This window comes from Sus scrofa, chromosome 5, assembly GCF_054392235.1.
Source record: "Sus scrofa isolate SSC_HxYL_T2T_F1_AM1 chromosome 5, Sscrofa_HxYL_maternal_Yorkshire_Landrace_v2.0, whole genome shotgun sequence".
Classification (NCBI taxonomy): Eukaryota; Metazoa; Chordata; class Mammalia; order Artiodactyla; family Suidae; genus Sus; species Sus scrofa.
The window spans coordinates 88,700,761-88,726,341 of record NC_139387.1 but is presented as its reverse complement, the minus strand read 5'-3'; the positions used below and the strand labels follow the sequence as shown (position 1 = coordinate 88,726,341).

At 46.3% G+C, this 25,581-nt stretch overlaps 2 protein-coding genes across 10 annotated transcripts in view; one reads left to right on the top strand and one right to left on the bottom strand.

Annotated features, from left to right (window-relative positions):
• Nucleotides 1–24,843, top strand: part of LOC110260784 (uncharacterized) — a 566,816-nt gene extending 541,973 nt beyond the window's left edge. For 5 of the 8 annotated variants that reach the window (XR_014804181.1, XR_014804179.1, XR_014804177.1 and 2 more), the window contains 3 exons: nucleotides 8,080–8,190; nucleotides 9,844–9,987; nucleotides 11,372–12,665. The gene's annotated coding sequence lies outside the window, so the exon portion shown is untranslated. Of the gene's footprint in view, nucleotides 1–8,079; nucleotides 8,191–9,843; nucleotides 9,988–11,371; nucleotides 12,666–17,401; nucleotides 17,485–17,990 lie in introns of those variants that run through there. The other 3 variants (XR_014804184.1, XR_014804182.1, XR_014804183.1) reach the window with 2 other exon arrangements.
• The window catches only part of PAH (phenylalanine hydroxylase), a 75,155-nt gene continuing 55,523 nt past the window's right edge, over nucleotides 5,950–25,581 (bottom strand). For both annotated transcript variants that reach the window (XM_021092656.2, XM_084957351.1), the window contains 7 exons: nucleotides 23,976–24,111; nucleotides 22,820–22,889; nucleotides 19,358–19,414; nucleotides 16,832–16,927; nucleotides 16,033–16,166; nucleotides 12,739–12,854; nucleotides 5,950–6,575 (listed from right to left, as the gene is read on the bottom strand). In XM_021092656.2, coding sequence (XP_020948315.2) covers nucleotides 6,532–6,575; nucleotides 12,739–12,854; nucleotides 16,033–16,166; nucleotides 16,832–16,927; nucleotides 19,358–19,414; nucleotides 22,820–22,889; nucleotides 23,976–24,111 — 653 coding nt within the window. In that variant the 3' untranslated portion in view covers nucleotides 5,950–6,531. The remainder of the gene's footprint in view (nucleotides 6,576–12,738; nucleotides 12,855–16,032; nucleotides 16,167–16,831; nucleotides 16,928–19,357; nucleotides 19,415–22,819; nucleotides 22,890–23,975; nucleotides 24,112–25,581) is intronic.

Genomic DNA, 25,581 nt, shown 5'->3' with positions numbered 1-25,581 from the left:
CTTCCTGCCCTTGGAAAGAACAACAACAACAACAACAACAACAACAAAAAAAACCCAAAAAACAAATAAACAAAAAAAAACCCTGCCAACTCTCACGTCCCAAGGCGACCTTAAAATTGGGCAGCAAAGTGAAGCTGTTTTCTTGTGTTGGTTCCTCCATAAAACAACATAGCTAGAGCAAGATGATTTTCAGGTCAATTTCCTTTATGTTAACAATTTTGTAGAACTGGCACAACATGATAATCCCTGTGGAAAGAAGTGTCATTAGCAGCAGATGACTGCTGGCTCTTTGAGGTTACGATTTAAAACTGTGCTGGAAATCCCATAGCTCCAGCGGGAAAAAGAGAACATGCAGTGGTGAGGGGATATCAGAAATAGGGTGAAAGGAGAGCAAATCTATTGCCTTGAGCTTCAAATAGGAAAATTTCCACCTCCACAGTTATTTTTTTTCAAGATATAATTTAAAATTTGATGTACATCTCATTGTTTTATTGCTCATGACTTTAATGTATACGTATATAGATTTGGACTGTGTTGAAAAGCTGCAGTTCTGTTTTAGTCAAACTCTTTTCTCATGTGTAAACCAGAGATTCTTCACGTAGGGTGCCTCCGCAGCTGTCCATCTTTTTGGGAAAACGGGTCAATTGGGGCCATGTTTCTGGACCAAAACAACCATAATAATAACCAATCTTATGGGAGTTCATTTGTGCTTTATGCCAGCATGACAAACATTTAAAATTGTTAGAATTCAACTGAAAGTGATTGAGAGGTATCTATACACACAACATGCTATTTGATTTTTGTGACAATCTCATAAGGTAGGCATGCCTCTTCCTCATTTTGCAAAGGAAGAAACTGATACTTAGGGAGATTAAGAGTCTGTCCAAGTAGGTTCAACTTGATGGAAAATCTGACATTTGAATTGGGAGTCTTAGGAGCAGTGCTACTGAAAGATGCTACATCTTCTGATCTCAAATAGCATCATGTGGGAGTGCATCACTCACCAAAACAGAGCACCTGTCATCTGTATAAGGCACAAAACACTGGGTGTTATTGCCAAGCAGACCCCGTCACGCTTGTCCATGTTGTCTTTCCTTTACTCAGCCAGATGTGTTAAAAGTCTGTAGTTAGCAGGACAATTGTCAGAGTCATGCCTCTTGACCTTTGTACTAACTTTTTCTTGACTCTTCTCTCTCCTGACTTTTGCTGAGTAAAAGGATGGGCTTCTGGCCTTTCCATCCTCTTCCAAGCCTGTGGTCCCCTTTCTGGGTATGGGTGCTGTCCGAGGTGCTGAGAAACTGTCATGGGAGGCGAGGCTGGTCCAGTCCTCCCTCCCCCTGCTCCAGCCTCAGGCAGGCTCTTGCTCTCTTACCTGGCACTAAGCCTTCATAAAACCGCCGCTTTGTAATCTGAGATTGTCCTCTGCTCGGGCAAGTGATTTTTTTCCCCAAGAGTGACTCTGCAAGGAGCCTCTTGTCCCTCTCTCTTTCCCAAGGACATTCTGGGAATGGAAAGTTTGGAAAAGGGTCGGCTTCCTCCTTCCTTGCTCTGAAATTTATTTATTTATTAAAGTATAGTTGGCTTACAATGTTGTGACAATTTCTACTGTACATAAAAGTGACTCAGTCTCATGTATATGTATGTATGTGTGTATATATATATATATACACACATACATATACATATATATGTATATACACATTCTTTTGAAATTTTAGGGCTATGGACTGTGAAGAGTATCTGGATGCTAGAGGAGCTTGAAAGCCTTCTGAGGCCAACAATTAACCTTTGCTGCTGTTCTAGGCTGATTTTCTACTTCTGGGTGGTGCCAGTGGTTGTAGGCTCTCTAAGAAACAGATTTAAAATGTTCTCCCCCACATATGTTCTCTGTGCCTTTGCTGAAAGAGTCCTTAACTCAGCCCCAGCTCATCTTGTTCAAGGTCTCTTAGAGGTCAAGGGAATGATGTGTGTGTGTGTGTGAGAGAGAGGGAGAGAAAGAGACTTTTCAAAAAAACTCAAGGGGCCACACTTTTGAAAAGAGAGACATAAGAGAGAAACTCAAAAACACACAAAGGAGTGTACTACATTCCTGATTGCTTCGTTCTAGGCCCAAATTCCACTCTCCCCTGAGAAAACGCACAAGGACTGGTGGCAACCGGCCCTTCGCCGCCACCGTCTCCGTTTGAGAGGTGATCGCAGAAGAGGGCAGGATGCCGCTGACCTTTCTTTGAGAAACTTTAGGAATAAAGGGGGCTCCGAAAGGACTAGACTTAATTTTTATTCTTTATTAGATATTCCCTAATTCCTGATTTGCTTCTGGGAAGAATAAACATGAGCATCCCCAGTATGTGTTGATTTTAATAATCTCCATGAAGGAGCCTGATTTACTTACTCTCTTTGGGCATCACCTGCGTCCTAAGATTGATCTGAGGAAAAATAAGACTGTGGTTCAAGCTAATTGCCATTCATCTTTTATCCATTGAGACAAACCTGAAAATAAGCCGGTATCAAGCTTCCTGCAGAAACACCTCCTTCTTCTGGGAGACTTACGTCCATCTCTCAGAGAAGCTCAGTCTCTTTTTATTTTTCATGCTCTATTACTTAGAGATTGTTGTCATAAAAGGTACAGTGTGTAGGAAACATAGAACAGCCATTGTTAAAGAGTAATCCTGACCACTTATGAATAATCTTTTAGAGGAGAGTTGTTTTTACCTTGCAGGGTGAGAGTCAGTCTTCTCTGCACGTGCTCACCACTCTGAGCTTATTCTTTAAAGGAACTGTGCTCACTACAGATGAGAAGGGAAATTGTGCCTGGAAGCTACTAGCAAAGTGGAAAGATTATAAACGAGGAGAAATTTCAACACAGAAACTACTAGACTCATTTCAAATCTACTATTGTTTATAGTTTTTGAAAATGAACAGGAAAGCTCATAAAAGGCAGTGACCATGTGTGTTCGTGTGTGTGTGTGTGTGTGTGTGTGTGTGTGTGTGTGTGTGTGTGTGTGTGTGTGTAGGCGTACAGTCCGCTGGGAAGAGAGCAGTTTTCTCTTTCTTTTGCCAGGTCCATTTTTTAATTAGCCTTTTTATTTTGTCACCTCTGTGGTTTTTTGCAGTTATTAGGCAAGTCACTCATTGCGTTCTGACCATTTCAGCCTCACTGTGGGTAACTGAGATGTTTCATTGATGTGGTTTTGTCCCTTTTATTAAGTGACAAACATTTATTAAGCACTTACATATGTTAGTTGTTGAAGCAGTGTAAATACAACCTATCTAGCCATAATCTAGCCTAAACAAGAGATAATGTCTTTCTTTTAAAAAATCATAAGGGAGTTCCTGTTGTGCCTCAGTGGACTCAGGTTCAATCCCTGGCCTCGCTCAGTAGGTTAAGGATCTGGTGTTGCCTTGAGCTGTGATGTAGATCAAAAGACGTGGCTTGGATCTGGCGCTGACGTGGCTGTGGCTGCCGCGTGGGCCAGCAGTGTAGCTCCCATTCAACCCCTAACCTGTGAACTTGCATATGCCGTGGGTGTGGCCCTAAAAGGACAAAAGCAAACAAAGTCAAATGGCTTAGACTAAGGTGCAAAGTTTTAGTTATTTTAAAAATAAAATTGCAAGTTTATTTGTTTCTCAGGTTTTTTTTTTTTTCCCTTGCAAAATAGTTTGTGAGGGACAATCTTCACTATTCCCTGTGATTCAACTCAAAGAAACTTTTAAAGATTGCTGAATACCTACCATGTGCTACATGTTCAGCCTTTCGGAGGTGAAAAAGATAGCCAAGGCTCCTGTTTTTATGAAGCTGATAATTTAGTGGTAGAGTCGCTGAAGCACAACTGAATGACTGAGTTAGAGTTTAGCTTTCTCCTTTTAGAAACCTATTGAATGCTAATACTACACAGTTTTAATATTCTTACATATATTCCTTTTGTTTGGAAGTAGCAAGGTTAGCTGTCATTAAAACATTACTGTTGTTCCTTTTTAAAAAACCTGCTCATTTAATATATATTAAATGGATAATAATACTAACACATGGACATGTACTGAATCCTGTTGCCGTAGCTTTTATATCCAGGTAAAAAGTGCTAAGTACTGAGGAACACATGAAAACTTCAGATACTCTTTTCCATTCAGTATGTAATTTTCTCCTGCCAAAATTACAACCTCAACCTTAGCTTTGACTTTGAGCATACTCATTCATATTCAGTAGAACTAAAAAAAATCCCTATAAAATAAAATATCCAGTCTAAAATACTATATAATACTTCTGTTCCAAAATCAAGAAAGTCTCTAGTTTACATTTAATGTGAAGTAAAGGAACATTCATCAAAATAGTCCTTTTGGGAGTTCCTGTTGTGGTGGCGCAGCAATGAATCCGACTAGTATCCATGAGGATGTGGGCTTGATCCCTGGCCTCTCTCAGTGCGTCGGGGATCCGGCACTGCCATAAGCTGTGGTGCGGGTCACAGATGCTGCTTGCATCCCGAGTCACTGTGGCTGTAGCTCTGATTTGACCCCTAGCCTGGGAACTTGCATATGCCGTGGGTGCGGCCGTAAAAAGAGAAAGAAAAACAAAGTCCCTTTGCAGGTGTTTGGGCACTAGAGGAGCACCGAAGGAAAAGTCCACTTCCACTTGTAGAATCAGCGCTTGTCAATGAGCTCTTCAAAGTCATGAGGAAATAGATAAAGACAAGACAATCCCAGCTTCAAAGCAATGAATCTGCAGACACATTTAGACCAAATTACTCTTTGCACCCAGCTGGCATACGAAGGCGAAGGCGGGTTTTATTACTTCCTATTAATGGACTAGGGACAGCTCTTTGAAGACACATGTTAGCATTTGAATTGTATTTCGAGGCTGGAAGGAATCTTTGTTCATCCAGTTTAACTCCTTCATGATTAAAGGAAAACCAAGGCCCAAAGAGGGGATGTGGCTTCTACAAGACGACATAACTGGCAAGCGGCAGAACTGACTGCTGCGAGTCAGGTTTTCTCAAACTCGCTGTACCTAGTAAATGTGGCTGGGCGCAAGAGAATCACCTGGGGCACGTAAAACACAGGTCCCTATGCCCAACCTCAGATACCCTAGTTGCGTAGAGCCGGGATGGTGCCTGGGATTCGTTGTTGATGATGAGACAGCTGGTCTGAGAATTGCACTTGAAGAAGTACTACAAAAATCCTTTAAGCTTTAACTGTTTTCAAAATAAAATGGTATAGTAGTATGAGCAAAGCTTTTAAGGAGTTTCCACTGTGGCGCAGCGGGTTAAGAACCTGACTAGTATCCATGAGGATGTGGGTTCGATCCCAGGGCTTGCTCAGTGGGTGAAGGATCTGGCATTGCTGCAAGCTGCTGCATAGGTCATGGATGTGGCTGTGGTGTGGGAACTTCCATATGCCTTGGTGCAGCCCTAAAAAGACAAAAAAAAAAAAAAAAAAAAAAAAAAAGCAAAGCTTTTGAGACATTGTTATCCTCCCCACTGTCCCTCAGCTATGCCCGTATTCCTGTAAAGTGCACGACCAACAAAAGTCGGTCAACTGCCCAGACTTGGCTCAGATGATCACAATGAGCCCCCACAAAGTGTGGGAAGACTGAGATCCTGATCATTCTTTTTGTCACAAGTTGATCCAGCTAATGTATTTGTAAGGCCATGAGAGGAATATTTCATTCCAAGGAGCACTGGAAACGGCACCATTTTGTAACCAGTTAAGTTTTTTTTAACATAATTAAATTTCCATTTAAAACTGTCTTCCCTTATTCTTGCAAGAGTATTTACTGAGTATCTACCAGCCGGGCTTTTAATGAGCATCCACTGCATATTAAGTGTCTTCAAAATGTCTCCCCAAACAGACCTGACAATCAATCGGAAAATGATAGTGCAAGGTTTGGGAGTCAGGTGGAGAGTTCTATCCCTTTCCACAGCAGTATTTATGATTACAATAAAACTTACAGAAATATTTTGATATTATGCTTTGAACTTTAATATTTATAACTATTTCAATAGGCTCCTGAATGAAAGAAAATCTACACAGGCAAAATAACAAAGCAGTAATTAGAATCACAGTCCCCTGCCATAGAAAATGACCTTTATAGGTTAAGATTTATATTAAGCCCCGAACTTCAATTCCAATAGATTCATTCATGTTTCCCATTCAGTGACCCATATACTCCTTTAGGAATTCTTAGAGCAAATACAGAAGTATTTAGGAAGGTTGAATGAGGCAGGTCCCAAATTTTAATTAAGTCTGATGAAATGTGACAGGTTATTGATTTTTAACTCAATTAAGAGGATGCGATTATCATCTCTAAATCAAAGATGAGCCCCCAAAGATCCACCCTTATATTTTGGAGCTGTGTATTAATATGCTGTCATTTCTAATTATTTTGATTTACTTGTTGATCCTCCATCTTGTTCTAAAAAGGATTTAAGGCTGTCATTTCAAATAAAGGTTTGCTTTTCAGATTTTTTCAGATGAAAGAAGTAGCTGGATTTCCATCAATAGCTTCTTAAGCTGACAGATGAGGTTCTGCCCGTGGCTTCACTTTAATTTCTGGAGGGCATTGCAAAGGATTCCAACTTCACCTACAAAGAAAAACAAATGAGCCACTCATATCATGAACACACATCCTTCAAGTGTCCACTATGTATGAAACACGAGAGGCTCGGTAGGGTTCCTGGATGCACGATGGACCACCCCACCCTTCAAGATGCTGACAGCTGAATTTGGGCTGTTAAGGCCTGGGCGACTCCAAGTTGTGGGCAGTGCTAGAGCTCTGACTGTAATTAGCTTACTCTTTCCAGGGGCTGTTTCTCAGGGAAGGAGGTCATAGTTTTCTCCCGCGGGAAATCACTAGCTCTTCTGTTTCTCTTTTATATGCCCATTCATAGATGCTTGCAAGGAGCTAAGCCACAGGACCTAAAAGTGTGGTTCACACAAACCAGAATCACCCTGGGGTCCTATTACGGATGATCCTTGCTACAAATTCGGTGAATTTAGTCAGGAAACATGACCCAGGACTGCTGATTTTTAAGTAGCTTGCTAAGCAGTTCTGTGCACACTAGGTTTGAGAAGCCATGGTCTAAGCAGATCACTCAGCCTAGGTTGCCAGACCGCCGCACTTGGTACGGTATGATGGAGCTGCTTCCATTCATGCCATGTTCTCACATGCCAGGGGGCCACGGGGACACAGACTCTTCATAGACGTGGAAGAGGCTTTGGAGACAGACCAAGCCTCACCCTTTCCTAGATCCGAGGAAACAAACGTATAGAGAAGTGATGGGGCCTTATGTAAGGTCACATAGCTCCGAGGTCCTTCCGGTTCTTAAATTTGTCATTCTGAGATTTTAAAACATCCCCTATAGACAACAGCTGATAGAGTGATTTTTGCCTCCCCGGAGGCAAAGAGAAAGAGAAAACAGCTATGGCCTAACCCTCCTATCTTACATCGCAGCCTCCAGAGCCCTTTGCCAAGCCTCTCTGGTGAGCAGATCTAGTCCAGCTGAATATCCAAGATGCCATCTGGGGGGGTGAATGAGCCCTGGGCTTTTGCAAAGTGGCTGACTGCAGGAGGCCGTGCCTCATTGGGACTGACTCTAAGGGGCCAGCTCTACGTATTAGAAATGGCCCCAGGCTGCAGCAGAGGGGTATTAGATACATGAAGCCCGCCTGCCCTTTTGGCCTTTGCCAGTATTATTTCGGACAAAAACTCCCACTTGGCCGAGAGCTCCTCCCTTTAGGTTTGCAGATGGTTTTGTCCATTCATTCTCTAGCTCTCGAGAACCTCATATCCTTTTTAGGACGAGGACTAAGGGCTGAGGATTTGAAAGCCTGTTGGAGACGGCCGAACCTGCGGAATTCTGCAGTAAACAAATTGGGTGCACATGCAAAAGCACAGCCACAAAGAGAGCTTTATCAGTACCTGCACCTGATTTTGCTCCTTAACCTATGTCACCTTCCCTAATAAAAGTCATGTGGGCTAAAGCCTAGGGGCATTTGTTCTGCGAAACAGAGTGCCTCCTGGTCCCCCCCTTTCTGGATGTAAGAGAGTCTTGTGTGTTTTGTTACACCGCGCCTGCCCTCTTCCAGGATCTCCCGTTGCCGTGCAGCGCCGGCCGTGGCTGAGTGGTGCCCAACGTGGGGCTGGAGGAGAAGGTCTGCCATGAGTAGGAAAAGGTGAAACTACAGACAGCAGAAACGGTAGGCTTGCACTCGATGGAGTCGAGACTGTGGGTGGCAAGTGGCGCAGGGGGAAAAGAATCTGCCCAGGAACCATGAGGTTGCAGGTTCAATCCCTGGCCTCCCTCAGCGGGTTAAGGATCCGGTGTCCCGTGCTGCTGTGGCCGTGGTGTAGGCTGGCAGCTGTAGCTCTGACTAGACCCCTAGCCTGGGAACTGCCATATGCCACAGGTGCGGCCCTTTCAACCAGGATAACAATGGGGAAGAATCAATCACAAGAAACTAAACCTTATATTCAGTTACTTAATTGTATGATAAAACAGTCAGGGGTTCGGGTAACAGAGTCTAACTGAGATAGAGGAATTGTTAGAAGCCGTGATCAAATATAAGCCTTGGTTTCCAGGCGAGGCTACTGTGGACCCAGAGTGGTGACATTCTGTAGGAGAAAGTTTAAAGTGTGCCCGTCAGCCTGGGGCCTCTCTCTCCGTTTGTTTTTTCCACATGGGATGTTATGTAGTAAGGCCTGTTTTGGAACCCTTGCGGGAGCATACATTTGAAGCCAGTCTCTCTTGGAACTGACAGGTTTTACACAGATGTACCTTATTCATGGCTAAAACTTCCAAATGGGAAATACGAGGTCTCTGTTTGGCTTGTTTGTGTTGTGCATGCATGGCATTGCCAAAATTAATTCATGAAAGAGTTCTGCTTAATTGGCTTAAAGGAAATCAAGCGCTTCCATAAATTCTCAAAATACCTAAAGTAAATTAATTTTTGGTTCACGTGAACTGCAAAAAATTCAGTATTTGCTATTATTAGATGTTAATATTAAAGTTTGTTGATCTAATAGAGACAGGCTTTAGAGTCATCAGCATTAAGCATAATACCTTACTGTACCTGGGTTTAATGGAGGAATGTACCTGCATTTTATTAAGAGAAAAGAGCCTGTCTTAGAGCTTGTTGTTTTGAATGGGAAGATGGGGGACAGAGTAATAGGGGTACAGAAAGTGATGGAAGGTTTGTGGGAAGTGGACAATGAGAAAAGAATTTTGTGCATGATTGGGGCTAAGTTTAAAATTTCAGTAAACTAATTTTAAAAGTAAGCTAGTGCAAAATGTGAATTTGGATTCGGTCTCTGTTAAGCTTTTCATAAGTCAGGGCTATGGGAAATCCAAGACGGCTGCTTGGCTCTTCCCGGCTCCCTGGCAATCCCAGTAATGAAAAAGGAATGGTTAGAAAATGTGTTTTCCATTTGGGGAAGACTTTCTACAGCCCTAATTTGGCTATATTTGGTAAAAATGAGGGTAATTTTAAAGAAAAAGTGCTTTGATTCATATTCTAGTTTCACGTATTGAGCTTAGTGTTTACTGTCTAAAATTCACCTCCCAAAGAGTTCTTTGCTGCTATGTTACATTATTATAAACTTTAACTGCATTATTCAGAAAAATAATCTGTGCTTTTTCTGAAGCTGATTGCTGTAATTGTCTCTGGGTGAATATCAGATTCCCAGGATCACCAGGGAACTATATATATATATATATATATATATACACATTCTGGAAAAGTATCCTTTAAAGGGTTGTCTTCAGCCTAACATGTTTCTTATCAGGAATTAAGGGCCATAGGCACTAAGAGAGTGAAGAAAATTAACTCCTAAATTTATACTTCTCACTTCAGAAGGGCTTCTACATTGGACTGGTCCATAGAGTGACTTCAAACTCACCCTAAAACAAGGCTCTACTAAGAAAAAGACAACTTCCTGGACAAAAAGAAGACAACACCAGAAGTAGGACTACCACCCCAAGATTGTCACACCTGAAGGTATGGTTATTTGTTTTACTTCTGATTTAGCCCGATGGATTTCTCCCCCTCAAGGCTCTTATCATTGATGTTACTCGGTGGGATCCCTCACCTGGCCAGTTAATACCTGCTCTGACCCAGGCCACAAATATGTTTTCTTCTAATGTTACTCAAGATCAGTTAGCAACAAGTGAGACTTTAGCCAAGGGCTCTAACTTTGCCAGGCTATAGTCATTTAAATCTAAAGATTCCTTTATGTTGGGAACAATTAAACCATCTAGGGATAACCAACCTAATAGCACTAGGAAATTGGGCTGGATGGACAAAGCTGGTATATAATTTCCCTTAAAGATAAGAAGACTAAGCCAGCTGAACAGGGTGAAAGCTCTTAACTTAAACTCTTGTTTATGACTTTACTAATAGTGCTATATTTTTATTAACTGTTTTCAAAAAATTGCAATTTCTTGCATTGCCAAATTTGTAACTGAGTCTCTGATAAAATGATAAACAGTTCCATATGAGGTCAGTGATCTCTGGATATGGGCAGATGCAACAAGTGGGAATGTTTTCCTGGACCATAGCAGACCAGAAAGATAGGTGGTCCAGAGACTTTTGGCTCCTGTTCATAAGGCCTCATCTAGTAATTACAACACACGGAGTCGCCTATCAGTGAAATCTTTGCCAGATCTAGGAATGTTCCTGCCTAGCACTGTGGGACGAGATGATGATGATACGCCTCCCAAAACTATGGTGGATTTATGACCATGGGGGAGCCCTGTGAACTGAAGTTTGGCACTTGCCATCAGCCTCTACATGGGGTAAAGCATGGGCCACTGTGGCTGCCGGCCCACAGCACCCCCTGAGCAGAGCTCAGCGTGGAGACCAGGAGTGGGGCACTCTGTGCTCTGGGAAAACGGACAGAACAGGCCTTCAGTTAGATTTCAGGTGAGGATTTTTATGAGTCCAAATTCTTGCATCTTCTCCTTTCTAGAAAAACGGAAATCATTTACAGTGGCATCTGCATCGGGCATTAGAGAGAAAAGGCAGAATAGAGTAGGTGTGGGTCAGGCAGCCAAGGTGATGCTAGGAAATATGATGGGAGTGATTTTAGACTAGTCTTTCTATTGCTGAAAACTTAAGGTTTATGTGCCCTGTCAGACTTGATGCCACCAGCTGGTCTCACAGCAGCATCAGCTGGCAGCTCAACCTCACATCTTCAAGGCCTCCTCTTAAAACAACAGACAGGAGACAACATGATAAGGACCGAGAGCTCCTGTTATTTAGGTACTAATACCGCATCAAACATTAAGACCTACTTAGATAAAACCGCACTCCTCCTTCAACAGTACCGGTATCAACCTAAACTCCAAACCTCTGTTGAATCTTATTTTTCTTTTCTTCCCAGTCTCTATAGGAGGAACCTACCATGTCCAGCCACCCAGTACTCGTCGCCCCAGCCAGCAGGAAGGAGCTACAGAAGAGAGCACCGTCGCCCTGTCCCATGTGATCGAAGGCTGGGGTGACAGGTTCCCAGGAGGATGGAGACAGACCCCCGCCCCCCCGAATGTGACCGTTCCCCTTGGAGACCTGCTGCGGACATGGTCTGCAGAATCGGAGTGATCCATGGAAACCAGGTGAACGCTCTGCAATCAAAATGTGCTAAGACTGTTCTTATGCAACAAATAAATAACAAAGGGGGAGATGCTGGAGACGGCCGAACCTGCGGAATTCTGCAGTAAACAAATTGGGCACACATGCAAAAGCACAGCCACAAAGAGAGCTTTATCAGTACCTGCACCTGATTTTGCTCCTTAACCTATGTCACCTTCCCTGATAAAAGTCATGTGGGCTAAAGCCTAGGGGCATTTGTTCTGCGAAACAGAGTGCCTCCTGGTCCCCCCGATTTCTGGATGTGAGAGAGTCTTGTGTGTTTTGTTACACCGCGCCTGCCCTCTTCCAGGATCTCCCGTTGCCCTGCAGCGCTGGCCAAGGCTACAGCCAACCTGCCATGGCCCTCCACTCAGGTCTAGATGGGCAGCCAGACGAGTGAACAAATACACAATTACCAAAAATATAATAAGTGCTCTGAGAGGGGGCTCTACTGGAAGGCCAGTATGTTAGGGGGACACCTGAGCCAGGCTTCCTAGAAGAGAGCTCTGGGAAGGACTTGAAAGAGGAACTGGGGAGGGTGGGGGGCACTGGTAAGGAGACATTTCAAAAAAGGACTGTGTGGGCAAAGGCCAGGAGCCGGGGGGAAAAAATGGGGACTAAAATTTGGTCAGTGTCAGTGTTGCTAGAGGGGAGTTTGAAGGCCAGAAAGAATTCAGCAGGGAACATAATAACACTGTGCTGTTTTAAGAGCAGCTATTATTATCGCCCCATCATTCAGGAAGAATCAAAAGCCAATAGATGAGCTACCATATGGTCAATGAAGTAGATGGACTCTCTCTCTTAGGGACTGATGGTCCAGGCAGAGCAGGATCCAGTGGACACTTTAGAGGAAAGGGGATAAAAATGCAAAGGAGAAAGAGGAACAAGCAAGTGAGTAGCCAGGATGGGAAGCTGTTCCGATGCTGGGGCGCGGGGTGGACTCTAGGAAGCTCAAAGAAGAAAGGACATTCAGGGAAATTCTGGCCTTTATGCCACGTTTCGTTCTCTCAATAAATCAGTCTCTTCCCCAGAGATACTTTTCTTCATAATTACATATTCATTAAATTTCTTACTGTCCCTCTATTTACGGAAGAATGGCCTCAAAGGGTAGAAGTTACTTACCGTTGATGGAGTCAGCCAGAATCTTAAGCTGCTGGGTGTTGTCCAAGACCTCAATCCTTTGGGTGTATGGGTCATAACGAACTGAGAAGGGCCGAGGAATTGTGGCAGCAAAGTTCCTGAAACCAAAACCAGAGATCTGAGAGGAGGACACAATTTGGGGAAAAAAATAATTTTCGAAGATTTTGCAGTGGCATTTCACTTAGCTATTAGCAGTAAAACCTTACTAGAACAGAGGCTTCGGGACCAGGCTGAGAGGTGAAGTGGAGTTTTAGTGAGGTCCTCTTGGGAACCCTTTCTGTGCGGTAGGTGTGACTGTGTGTGTGTACACACACGCTTATTTAACCATCTCCCTCCAAAACGTCAGAAGCGGCTTACAATAAAAGCCCAGAAGGTAGTAAGGCCAAAATTCTTATAGAGTAAAATCCAGCCAAAGAATGTTACAGAAAAAAAAAAAAAAAAAAAGCTCTGAGATGCTGCACCATCATCACAAAGAGAAGCACAGTTCTCAATAGTTAAAAACCCCATTAATGAAGTTTAACATGGATTGGGCCTCATGTGTACCAAGAACTGCAGCAAGTCCTAACTGTTCTATAGTCTTAGCAGCCGACATCACGAACTTAATTTTCATAAAGACTTAGGAGGAAGGTACCATTGCTATTCCCATGTTATAGATGGGGAAACTGAGGGACATAGGTCATACTGGCTACACACTGTGGAGCTAGGAAAGGACACAGGTAGTCCGGCTCTGGCCTGGGCTCTCCACGGTCCTGCCTTCCAGATGCATCACTCCCGGGTCTGGGAGGAAGGCGCCCTGAGGGGCTCATGCAAGATGTCAGACCACGTAATTAACAAGATATCCCCACATGGCCTCAAAGATGCGAAGACATCCCAAGGGAGGTTTTTGGGGTGGCTCCTGGTGAGGGCAGGACCCTGGGAAGACAGTTCTAAGGGAGGCTAGAAGGCCATCCAAGTTCAGCAAGAGTAGTGCGCCTTAGCGGCCGGACCCTCGAGTTCCAGAGGCGGACTGCCTGGGCTCCAGTCCTGCAATCTGACGATCACAGCCCTCGTGGCGTGGGCAGGGGTTCCTCTGCACCTCCTTTCTTGATTCTTCCGTAAGACTGGAACAAGCATAGGACTCTGTGAGTGTCAGGGGTGGTCTTTTATTCGTGACTGGGGCCGCACGAAGAATAAAAGGGCAAGTACCTCTCGCCCTCTCTTCTTCTCTGGAAAGAGCTTTCTCAGCCTGGCAGGTGACGTGAACCAGGTAATACAGACCCATGCCTCTGTCTGCTCTTCCTCTTATTCCCAGAGTGCACATCAGTTTTGCTCCGGGGAGCCTACCTCCAGCCCACTGGATGTACATCAGCTGGGCTGTCAATCTCAGGCCCAGCCCGCCTCTGGCCGAAGTGGCTGGGTGACCAAACTCTCTGCTAGAACTTGGATCTTGAAACTGAAAATGGTTGGTGTTGGTTTCTTTCAGGCAGGATGCTCTACCACTATCCCAGAGATGCTCTGGAACCTTGCTCTTTAGAAATTTCTTTGGCTCTGTGGGTCACCTCTCAGCCTATGGGAGTTTTTGTGGGTACTTCTTCTGGGTCCCGGACACTAGCAAAGTAGGTGGGACTTCAAAGACCTGAGGGGCCCAAGTCCTGGAAAGGTCTCCCCTGCTGGCCTGGGACTGATAACTTCCTGGGTTAGGGAGTTGTCTCCAGACGGGCCTGTCCACATGTGATCCCAGTGTGACACAGCGGTTAAAAGTACTGCCTCTGAGCCCCACCACCAGGGTCCAAACCCCAGGCTAGCCACTTACCGGCTCTACGATCCTGGGGGAGTTACTCAATCTTGCTATGCTTCTGCACCCCCATTCATGATGAAATGAGCACTTAGAACAGTGATTGGGGAGTTCCCGTCATGGCGCAGTGGTTAACGAATTCGACTAGGAACCATGAGGTTGCGGGTTCGGTCCCTGCCCTTGCTCAGTGGGTTAACAATCCGGCGTTGCCGTCAGCTGTGGTGTAGGTTGCAGACTCGGCTCGGATCCCACGTTGCTGTGGCTCTGGCGTAGGCCGGTGGCTACAGCTCCGACTGGACCCCTAGCCTGGGAACCTCCATATGCCGTGGGAGCTGCCAAAAAAATAGCAAAAAGACAAAAAAAAAAAAAAAAAGAACAGTGATTGGTACAGAATAGGTATTAGGCATCTTACCTGTTACTATAATGACTTACAATGCATGAATCCACTAAAATCCATAACCCTAAAAAGGTCCCAGGAATGGCAGTGGCATCTTTAGGGGATAGAAGAAGGCTAGGCTCCCAAAACAAAGATCATTTGTTCACTAGCATTTTACCTTTGGTTACCTAAGCCCAGTGTGTTGAAGGCTGACATGCCTAGCTTCACAGATATGCCTTAATGCTTATTATCTATCCCTGATGAGATATAAAAAAAGAAGTGGTAAAAAAAAATGGTATCATGGGTGCCATGTCTAAGTAGACCCTCTGCCTGCCTCACTCCTCCTGGTCAATGGCAGGTTAATGGCAGGGCCATCCTCTCGGAGGGCTGAGGGTCTCAGAGTCCTGGTACCACCCCCATCAGCCTCTTGCTGAACTGCCTGTGAGACGAGTGCATTCACCAATTACTTACTACGTGCCTTCCATCTGTCAAGCACTGTTCCAGGGGCAGGAGAGAGCAGGAAACAGAAAGGACCAAAATCCCTATCCTCATGGCCTTCAGTCATGTACGACTGGAGACATGAGTAAGTGCTAAGGAGGAAAAGAAATCCCGAAGGGGATAAGGAGTACTGTGGGGACAGGGCTGGGTGGTGGTTTAAATAAGCTGGTTAGAGAAAGACACGTGAAGAAGCTGAAATGTGGGTGAAGACCTGTTGGCAGTGGGGGAGCGAGTTGTACAAGCATCTGGGAGAGTAAAGTGACAAGGGACTTTGCAGGTTAGAAGAGTCCTGGGGCGGATTTGATAGGAGGACCTCTGCGGTACGTAGGACAGTTTAGTGTGTGGCCTTGGTGGCTGCACTGAGCAAGGATCAGGTGGCAGGGCTGTCTGCAGGGGTCGGTGTGTTTAGCCAATAAGCCATGAAATGGGGCCCCATGAGGGAGGAATGTCTCGCGACAGAGGGGAAAGGGACGGGGGTGGGGGACGCTGGGGAGATAACCCTGTGTGGTGTACGCTGTTGCTGTGGGCACTGGAGTCCCCTCTCCTGGGTGACCACCCACAGATCAGGGGCGCCAAACCACGTCAGGAGGTCCCAAGAGCTGCTGCCCCATCCTGCTCGCCAGCTCACCTCACTTTCTCCTTGGCATCACTGAAACTCTCGGCCACGTAGTACACGGGCTGGAACTCCGTGACTGTGTACTCCTGGACAGCTGTCTTCTCCAGTTCCAGAGTGAGGAGCTTTGGCTCACCTGACAAGCAATACTGCAGGCCCCAAATGGAAAGTTTTCATGGTCAAGTCAGGGCGGATGGTCCCCACCGCATCCCAGAGGCCGCTTGTGCAACCCCTCCCATGTCATCTTGAGTCCTTCCACACCCCAGCCCAGATGCAGTGTACTCAATTATTTGGCGTAGACCAGATAACCTTCATAGCTCATCTAAAGACAACAGTCCAGATAGAAAGGAGTAATTTGCCCCGGTCGTTTTCACGTAAGGCAGTCCATGGACATAAGGGAGCCAACCGCATTTTCTGGCCTGTGTTTGCATAAATCCTGAAACACAGTTCAACCTTGGGCTCAGAAGGCCCTGCAGCCCCGGAGATCTGTGTGTCTGTGGTTCAATTTCCTTTTTTGAATGGTCACACCCACAGCATATGGAAGTTCCCAGGCCAGGGACTGAATCTGAGCCACATCTGTGGCAAAGCCAGATCCTTTAACCCACTGCACCACAACTGGAACTTCTTGTTTTTTCATTTCTATCTCTAACACCCACAGTCCATCTTAGCAGCTAGGAGATCAATCACTTGAGAAGAAGCCCCCAGGTTAAATTTCAAAGTGGGTATAAATGGGTTTCAGTGGCACAAAGATAAAAGAATGGTCTGCTCTACCCACTGCTTTCGAATCCATCCTTGGCTCCTGCTAGGGTCATACCTGTAATTCACCAAAGGATGACAGGAGCCCAGCACCATATGCCTTTATGGAGTCTTCTTGCTTGCAGAGCCCAAACTCCACAGTAAACCAGTAAATCTGAAATGGAAAGTCAAGTTGAGAGCACGTCCCGAGGAAAGAAAAGGCACCAGATGACCCAGGACCAAGGACAGGACTGCCCGAGGTGGGAGTTCATGTAGGCCTGTAGGCCTGAATCAGCTTGACTTGGGGTCACGGTTTTGTGTCCTCCGTCTTACCCTATCCAGTCACCTGTTGAATCAGGAGTTGGCTGAATGCAAGATGTGACGGGAAGCAGTGAAGGAATATTGAGGAAACCCCAAAGGATACCCCCAAGAAGACAAGCAACTGTCTCCAGGACAGGCGCTCTTCCACCTCTTTTGTGGTCTTATCCACAGCATCGACTGGTGTGAGGTGCTCCCCTACGTGGGTGGGGCTTTCCAGACAATCCCGTCATGCTCCCTAGTGAGAGGCAAGGGAATTGGGCCATAACAGAATCAGCGAGGGCCATCCCATCACCTGTGCGGCCGAACCACACTGACTCCATTTTGTCAGCTCCCTCTTAGGCCCGCGGTCCTAACCCCTCTCTTTGCTGCATGACTGACTAGCATTCCTCACAGGGAGCGCGCTCTGACCAGGTAAGTTCCCCACTGACGTTTGCCCTTGCCTTCATCTGATATAAAAACGATATAAAGCCTCATCCGATACAAGCATTTTTCTGACGTAGATGGTCAATGGCCCTCAAGGAATAACGGTCATGAGACCACCCCCGGGGGGAGTAAGGAAAGAGTCCTGGTTCCACTTGGCCATGCTTCTCCTTCAGCAGTCAGACTCTGCCTTTAGCTTTGGCCCTTTCAAAATCTCTTGTACCCTTTTTGTGGCAAAGTGTGTCTGTGCATCCTCTGGGTCATGGTGCACCCAACCCTGCCCGCGGGTGTGTCACCCACAGTAAACGTCACAATTGGATTTCACGGAGTTGCCAGCTCCTCTTTTTGGCCTCAAAGCTCCTTCTCAGTTTGGAGGTTATTATTCAACATCCCCACCATCCAGCAATCGGTGTTACAACCCTGTTACTCACTGCCTTTAGCCTCTCCAATAACCAAGTCCTTTTTTTTTTTTTTTTTTTTTTTTTTTTTCCCAATAGCTCCCGGTCCACCATGTCCTAGATAACTGGCATGGGAAATATGGTCTTGAAATTCTGGCATCACCCTACTGAATAGGACCGAGAGAAAGCCAAGGCCCAGTTGGCGTCTGGAGAGAGTCACAGGCTTAGACAATTAGGGGTGTGTTTCTGCTTAAGTCTGTTGATTGCCCTGGAGAATGGGAAACATGGGAAGGCTGTCCAAACTTAGTCAGTGTGACCTCCTCAAGTGCAGATGAGAAACCTTTCGCCCAGAGAGGTCAAGCAACGTGTTTACAGTGACACAGCAATTCAAAGGCAGAGCAAGGACCCCAAGACTGTTCCCAGCTCGGTATATCAATATTAAGAACTTTTTTTTCAGAAGTTAGGTCAGTGATGAGTACTTTTATCACTGTGACAGCAGGTAACATGATGCTCTGAATTTGAGTTTATTTTTTGCTTATAAGTGAGAGAGTCTGCCAAGCTCTGCGGCCTCCTTCAAAGTTGCTTTTTGCTTCACTACAGCATCGGATGTTCAAAAACTCATGTTCACACAAATTTAACTCTTTAGACCCTCAAGATCCTTGTGATATGCTTTTGAGATGGGCAGAATATAAACAATTGTACCCATTTTTAGATACGAGGAAGCAAAAACCACTTGCCAGGGTCTCAGAGAAGCTGGTCAATGTGAAAGAATCTGGGGTTTGGGGCCTTCTGATACATTGAAGTCATGAACTTCTAAATGGATACATCTTAACCATCTATTTGCATTCATTTGCAACCCCTAGTTCTAGGGGTTTCTAGGTCTGACCCCTAGTCAAAGGGTTTTCTTCGTCATCTTCCAGGCTGACCACATTATAAGGACTGCGGCTCAGAGCGGGGAAGGATGCACTCAGGTTGGAAAGGGGTCTGCAGGAAGGAAAGCTGCTGTGCGGAGCTGCTGCCTCCGTTGCTTCAATGTGTAAAGGTCACCACATCCACCGGGAAGAAGGAAGTGCTGGCTTAGAGGGAAGAGCAACCTTGCGTCTGAGAAAGGAAGGGTCCTGACGCCGGCTCCAGAGCAAAGGCAGAGCGTACATTTTCCACTCCCTCTTCCAAACTGTGAATCCAGACTACTTCCCACACACGAAAGGGATTCTCAGCGGCTATCATTACAGCCTGTTGGTGTTTTCAAGACCGTGTGTTTAAAATCACATGTAAACATCTGCATGCTGTTGATTTCAAAACTCAAACCATTAAGAAGAAGTCCAAATGTGAAATGTCACTTGTGCGGATGTAACCCAGGGCATCCTGATTTTTTTCCCCCTAAACCGACCTGGCTTTCAGGGAAGGAGCAAAGCTTCAAAGACCTGAGGTGCTTCTACTATCCACCAGGGAGAGAGGGAACTTACTGTTGCAAGTTTCTCAATATACTCGTCAGGTGCCCCCAGAGAGGCGAGGCCGATTTCCTGTAATGAGAAAGAAAGAGTCACTGGCACAGCTGGAGTCTGCCCATCTTCAACTTTTACCCTCAGCTCTAGCCTTGTACTTGACCACAAGGAAGGGGATAGGTGGTTAGATGCCTTCAGAAAGGCCCAGGTAGACTCTGATCGTTTTGTCAAGTCTTCCTTGGCCACGCTTCAGAGAATCACAGAGCTCTGGACTGGGAGAAGCCTCCTCCATCACTTGGTCCCTCATGTTCACTTTGCAAATGAGAAAACCAGAGAGAAGAGATGACCTGTTCAAGGTCACACAGTAGGTTGTGTCTAAAGCTTCGTCTTTTGACTTCCACTCAGTGATTATTCTTGCAGAGTTCAAGTGGAGCTTTCCTGGAGCACTAGATGAGACTTAATCATGTACCTTGAAGACATGACAGGAGACTTGCAGAGACGGGCATAACATCTGTCCAAGTATATACCTAGCTGGAGAGTCTGAGATTTCATGGACCGCGTCTCATCATAGCTCCAAATGCAGAATTCCCCTAGTGGTCTCTGTCTCTTTTATAGCACTGACCCAGCCTTATGCTGGACAGAGTGTAATATACACATATATGCATATATGAATGCATATGATGCATATATGAATTAACCTACTATATGCATTAATTCATTCCAGAAGTATTTGCACAGTCCTACTATATTAATTCATTTCAAAAATAGTTGTTGAATGCCTTCTATGTGGCAGGCGGTGTACCAAATTGATAAAGACCCTTGACCTTGTGAATGGTGGGTACAGACGGACAGTAAATAATAAGCATATACATAGATATATTCGAAGGTGATAAGTTCTTTAAGAAAGAAGAAACAAAAAGAGAAAGGGGCAGGGGAATCCCGAGTCCCAGGAAAGCAGGATGGGGTGATTTGTAAATAAGGGTTCAGAATAAGGGGTGAGAAAGTGATATCTGATGGAAGTGAGGTCGTTGACTCTGCCGACTTATGAGGGAAGGTACTGTGTAGACCAGGTGTACAGCTGGTGAAAAAAATCTCTTGAAGGAAGGGCAAGGTCAGTTGGTTCAAATAAGGAAGGACAACACTGTGATTAGAGCAGAGTAAGGTGTGGGGGTGGCAGGTGCTATCACAGAGGGTTCTGGAGCTCAATCACAAAGGACCTTTTTGGCTACTTTAGGGCTTAGGATTTTCCTCTCGGTGAAATGGGGAGCCATGGTGTGGCTTTGCGCGGGGGTAGCGAGATGGGATGTGTGTCATTAAGGAATCACTCTGGCTGCTGTGTGAGCATTGACTGCGGGGTCAAGGATAGAGAAAGACTAGTTAGGAGGCTACTGCAGTCACCAGCGTGAGAAGTGAGAGAGGAGACAAAGTCGCAGCGGTCGTGATGGGCAATGGGCAAGAATCCACACATAATTTGAAGGTAAAACACATAGAATTTTATGAAAGATTGAGTGTGGGCTCTGCCAGAGAGCTGTCGATTCTGCTTTAGGTTTGAGCAACTGCACAGACAGAATCGCCAAGAACTAACTGATACAGGGCGAGCTGTGGGAGGAGACGGTTTCAGTGGGAGAATTGGGAGTCCAGTTTGGGATGGGAGGAGTGGAGATGCCTAGTGGACCTCCAAGCGGAGATGTGGAGCAGGTGGTTGGATGAGTACGTCTGAGTCTGAGGACTGAAGTGTGGGCTGCAGATAAGCATGTGTTCATCATCAGAGTAGAGACGGTACTTAAAGCCATGAGACTGGGTGAGGTAACAAACGGCAGCAGCACAGAGAGAGAGGAGGATTAAGGACCAGGCCCACTTTGAAGCAAGAGGCTACCTGGTCTTCCTCTCTGTATCCTTCCCTGGACAAGCCCAGTACGTGCTGAGAAAATGCCAACAGTGACTTAGCCTGGCTCCACTCTCCTGCCCCTTCCCCATCTCTGCTCCATCCAGCCTGCGCCAAACACGCCACCAGCCTGAGTCTAACAAAAGTCGTCAATAGGTCCAAGGTTGACATGGTGCCTGTTCTCATTGTCACCATTCTTCGTGAGCCCAGACCTTGCCTAAAACAAGGGGCCCAACGTGCTCTATCCTCACGCCATCCCGAACTCCGGTGAGACGCAAGTTCTGCGTTTAGATCAAAAAGGAATGTGCTGGGGGAACTTTCAAAATGATTCCCTGCCTTGGAACTGTCCAGGTCCAAGCTGGGACCATGAACACTGAGGACCCAGTAGCTTCTGTCTACAGGACTCAGGTAATGATCCACTCCTCTGTGGGGATCCCCCGAATGGAAATGGCTTGAGGGGGGATGGCCACTTAGCCCCTGACCGGACAGGATAACTTCTGGTTTTAAGAATAAAAAGTTTCCTATTCCCCAAGGAAGAAAACTGATTTTTCTTTGGTCATAGGAACACACCCTGGTTTTAAAGCTATCCCCAGCAATCAATGACATCTTAGCAGTGGGAACCACACTTCTGAAGGTCAGCTGGTCAGCAACAGCCTCAGCCTAGGGTGACACTTCTTCTGCTTTCTGTTTGGTTCACTCTTCATTGAAGAATGGAAGGAAGTTATTTCTTTCAGCCGAGGGAAAATGCTTATGAAATTCACACACAGTCCCATCACTCAGAAATTCATCCTTGGCCCAGTCTGAGCTCATGGGGCATCCCTTTGAGCCTCATTCCTCCTCGTGAGGAAGAAGCCTATCCGAAAGGTCTTTGTGTGATTGATCCACAGCTGTGGTGACTGAGGCACAGAGTGGCCTGGCAACTTGCCTCAGGCCACACAGCTGCATCATTCAGCTCTCCCCCGATCTCAGCTACCCACCTGTGGTTTGGGACGGCCTCTCAGTGCCAGGAGAGAGTTAGTAGGATTTTTTCACTCATCCAAAAAAGCATGTCTGAGCCCACTCACCACTGTGATAGATGAAACAAAGGCTAGCCTGTTGCTCTGATGACGGTGGCAAGGCAACTGGCTTGTAATTTTTTGCCAACTCTGAGTCAGGCTGTTGGCACTGGATTCTTAGCAAATGCCATCTCAATTAAAGCACATACAAAAAGGACTGCCTGGCAAGGTAGAAAGTGCCAAAGGCCCTAAAGAGAAGGGGAAAGCGGCTGGGAGAACTTGAAAGAAGGTACGGTTGCTTCTGCGTGGGGATCAGAAGTAACCAGGGATGAAGAAGCTCTTAAAACTACACACGTGAGAATAGCTGAGTGGGTAACACATACAGTCCAGAGGATGACTGGTTCCCAGTTCCATTCTGTGGTCCCTGAGATGAATAATTAGCCAGCTCCACGAGACCACATACCCATCTATGATGGGATCACAGAACCGTACCTGGTTTCCAGCCTTGCAGACGACAGGAGGACCCCCTCCACAGACTGAATTTACTTGAGCAATCCAGGTCTCAGCCCGACAACTAGAAGGCTCAAGAGATCAGTTCCTCACCTGGGAAAACTGGGCAAAGCTGCGATCTGAAAACAAGGGTACATGTCCCAACAGCTCATGGCAGATGTCACTGAAAAACAGAAAGCACAGAGCTTAGAGGGGAGGAGGGTGTAAGCCATGCAGACTCAGGCTTTCTGTGCAGAGAATGGGTGGGGAGAGAGAAAGCAACTCTTGCCTTCTTATAACCTTATGCCTAAGAATAAGTGCTGTGTCGAGCCTGGGTCGGTCGTGACAAGGTACAAGAGAAGAGGAAGAAGGGGAGGGAGAAGTAAGGACGGGGCAGAGCACAGCAGCCAAGGGGTCTTAGGCGTATGCCCAGCAGGATGCAGAACCAAGAGCCAGTGTCCTTAGGGACATTATCCAGGCCCCAGAGCAAACTGTGGCTCACAAACACCTCCCATCCCAAATCCTCTCCTTGGTGTTGACATGCTGGGCAGATAAAACACGCTCAGTCACTCCTCTTGGGAACTAAATAATAACAATAACGACGGTGATGGTGGTAATAATGATGACGCTTCTCTCTTTTTCCGGAGGGGCAGCCATTGGGCAGAGAAGAAAACCTGCATTTATTGAACACTTGATGTGCCAGGTTATGAAGAACAGGCCTTTTTTTTTTTATTTATTGGAATGAACTTTGCGGGCAGGGAAAGATCATTTGGGATGTCCTGCTGACTTTTTCTAGAAGTTGCTTAAGTGCTGTCTGGCTAAGAGATCTAAGTGCAAAGGTAAGAAGCACCTGCCCAGTCCTCCTCTACTCCGGCCGAGCCCGATCCAGGCCGAGAGACAGCGGAGTCATCTAGGTGCGGATTCAGGAGGTGGGGGGCTGGCCTGGCCATCCCTTGCTCCTGTTCCCACTGGACGCTCCTTAGCGCTGACTTCTACAGTCTCTTGGGGATTGGAACGTGACCGCTCATTCTTTCATTCAGAGGAGATCTGAACCTTTGATCCACAAGATGCCTCAATCTCCATTCAGTACCATCTATTTGGACCGGGCAAATCCCCAGGCGAGATGAATTTCTCTCACCGTGCTGTCATCAAACAGTCCAGGCAACTGGTGCTGTGGACCAGCCCACAATGAACCCAAGCCTTGTTCCCGGAGCAGGGAGCGACAGTGCTCGCTGTGGCGGGCGGCTGGTAGCAGGACGACAGTACTCACGGTTCAGGTGTATACATGGGCTTGGACGCGTGTCTGATGTACTGAGTGCAGTGGAAGACTCGGAAAGCCAGGCCACCCAGGAAATCCCGAGACGAAAGCAGGCCGGCCACAGGTCGGAGGCGGAAACCGGTGCAAGCTGGAAGCAAAGGAGAAAAAGCTCAGAGCCCATGGCAGAGGGCCTGCGGGGCCTGCGGACCCTGAGGCAGGGCAGTGCTACCCTCAAGGGCCCGGGAGCCTGGATGCTGAGGCCAGGTAATCTGGCTTCAAATCCAAGCCCCAGGACTTGCTCGCCGGGCAATTTGAGTCAATTCACTTCCCTGGGCTTCAGTGTCGTCATGTGCAAAATGGGACAGGTACTTCGTAGGAGAATCAGAAGAGCTAATCAATATAACGTACGTAGCGCAGAGTCCCGGCCATGGGAAACCGCTGATGAATGTAGCTTTCGTTATTGTTTGTCAGGGTGGAACCCTGCTTCCCTCCTTCTCACGTTTTCAGAGTGGGGAGGGAATTTTCACGCCGCCGCCCAGGAGGGAAGAGTATGAAGGGAGCACTGCTAGCTTCTCACATGGTTCACACAGTACAAGCCACGAGCAACAGTGACTTCTCCCGTTGCAGCATTTGAGACGAGGAAAGGAACATTCTCAACTGGACCCTTCCTGCCCTTGGTCTTTCTTTGCTGCCCAGACAGGAGCACAGCCCGGTCTGCTCTTGACCAGGCGATGGACTACGCTGTGCCAGTGAGTGGGTAAGCAAGTTTACCTAGGCCAGGGGTAAAATCTTAAGAAGCCCGTTTTGGCTACACATCTATACCACCTGTTCTAAGGAGCTTTTATCAGTAATAAATTTGATCGCCCCTCTCTGATTCCTATATGTCTCTCCATTTGTTTCAAACTTGGGAGGAGAAGAGTAATGGCAGTGACCATGATAATAACAGCTAAGATGACACCATATTTGTGAGACCCAGTTCTAAGCACTTTGCATAAACGAATTAATCTGCATCATAATGCTAGGAAGTAGATGCTCTTAATTATCTCTATTTTACAGGCGGGGGAGCTGAGACATACAGACGTTAAGGCTCTTGCCCAAGGTCAAAGCTACCAGCAGTCTGGCTTTAGAGTCTGTTTCCTTAATCACTACTCTATACCTCCCCAACTGCTAGTATTACTGTTTTTTCTTCTCCTTGTTGGCCATAGCCACGTGGGGAATTAGCAAAAGAATGTTTTTAAGACCCCCTTGTCCCTCCACTTAATATGCCCTAGACCTTCAAGCTGAAGTTCATTCTGCTTGGGCTGCTGTTCCTCTCTTTATCTGAGAAGTCAAGACGGAAGGAATTCAGAAGGTCCCCAGCCCAGTCTATCCCGATACCACGTCCCTCCCTGGCTTCTTGCCCCTGAGCTGTCCATGTCATCTCGGCAGAGTTCAGAGGCACAGAACACGCCACTTATATAAGCCCGTGATCTGTCTCCCCACTTCCCCTCATCTTACCGGGCACACAGTAGATGCTGAATAGGCATTAGTTGACTGTTTATTTTGGTTTTGCTGAATTAACACCTCTTGGGAGAAAGGAAAACACTTATTTCCCCTGGAAATGATGGGCGGGTCAACC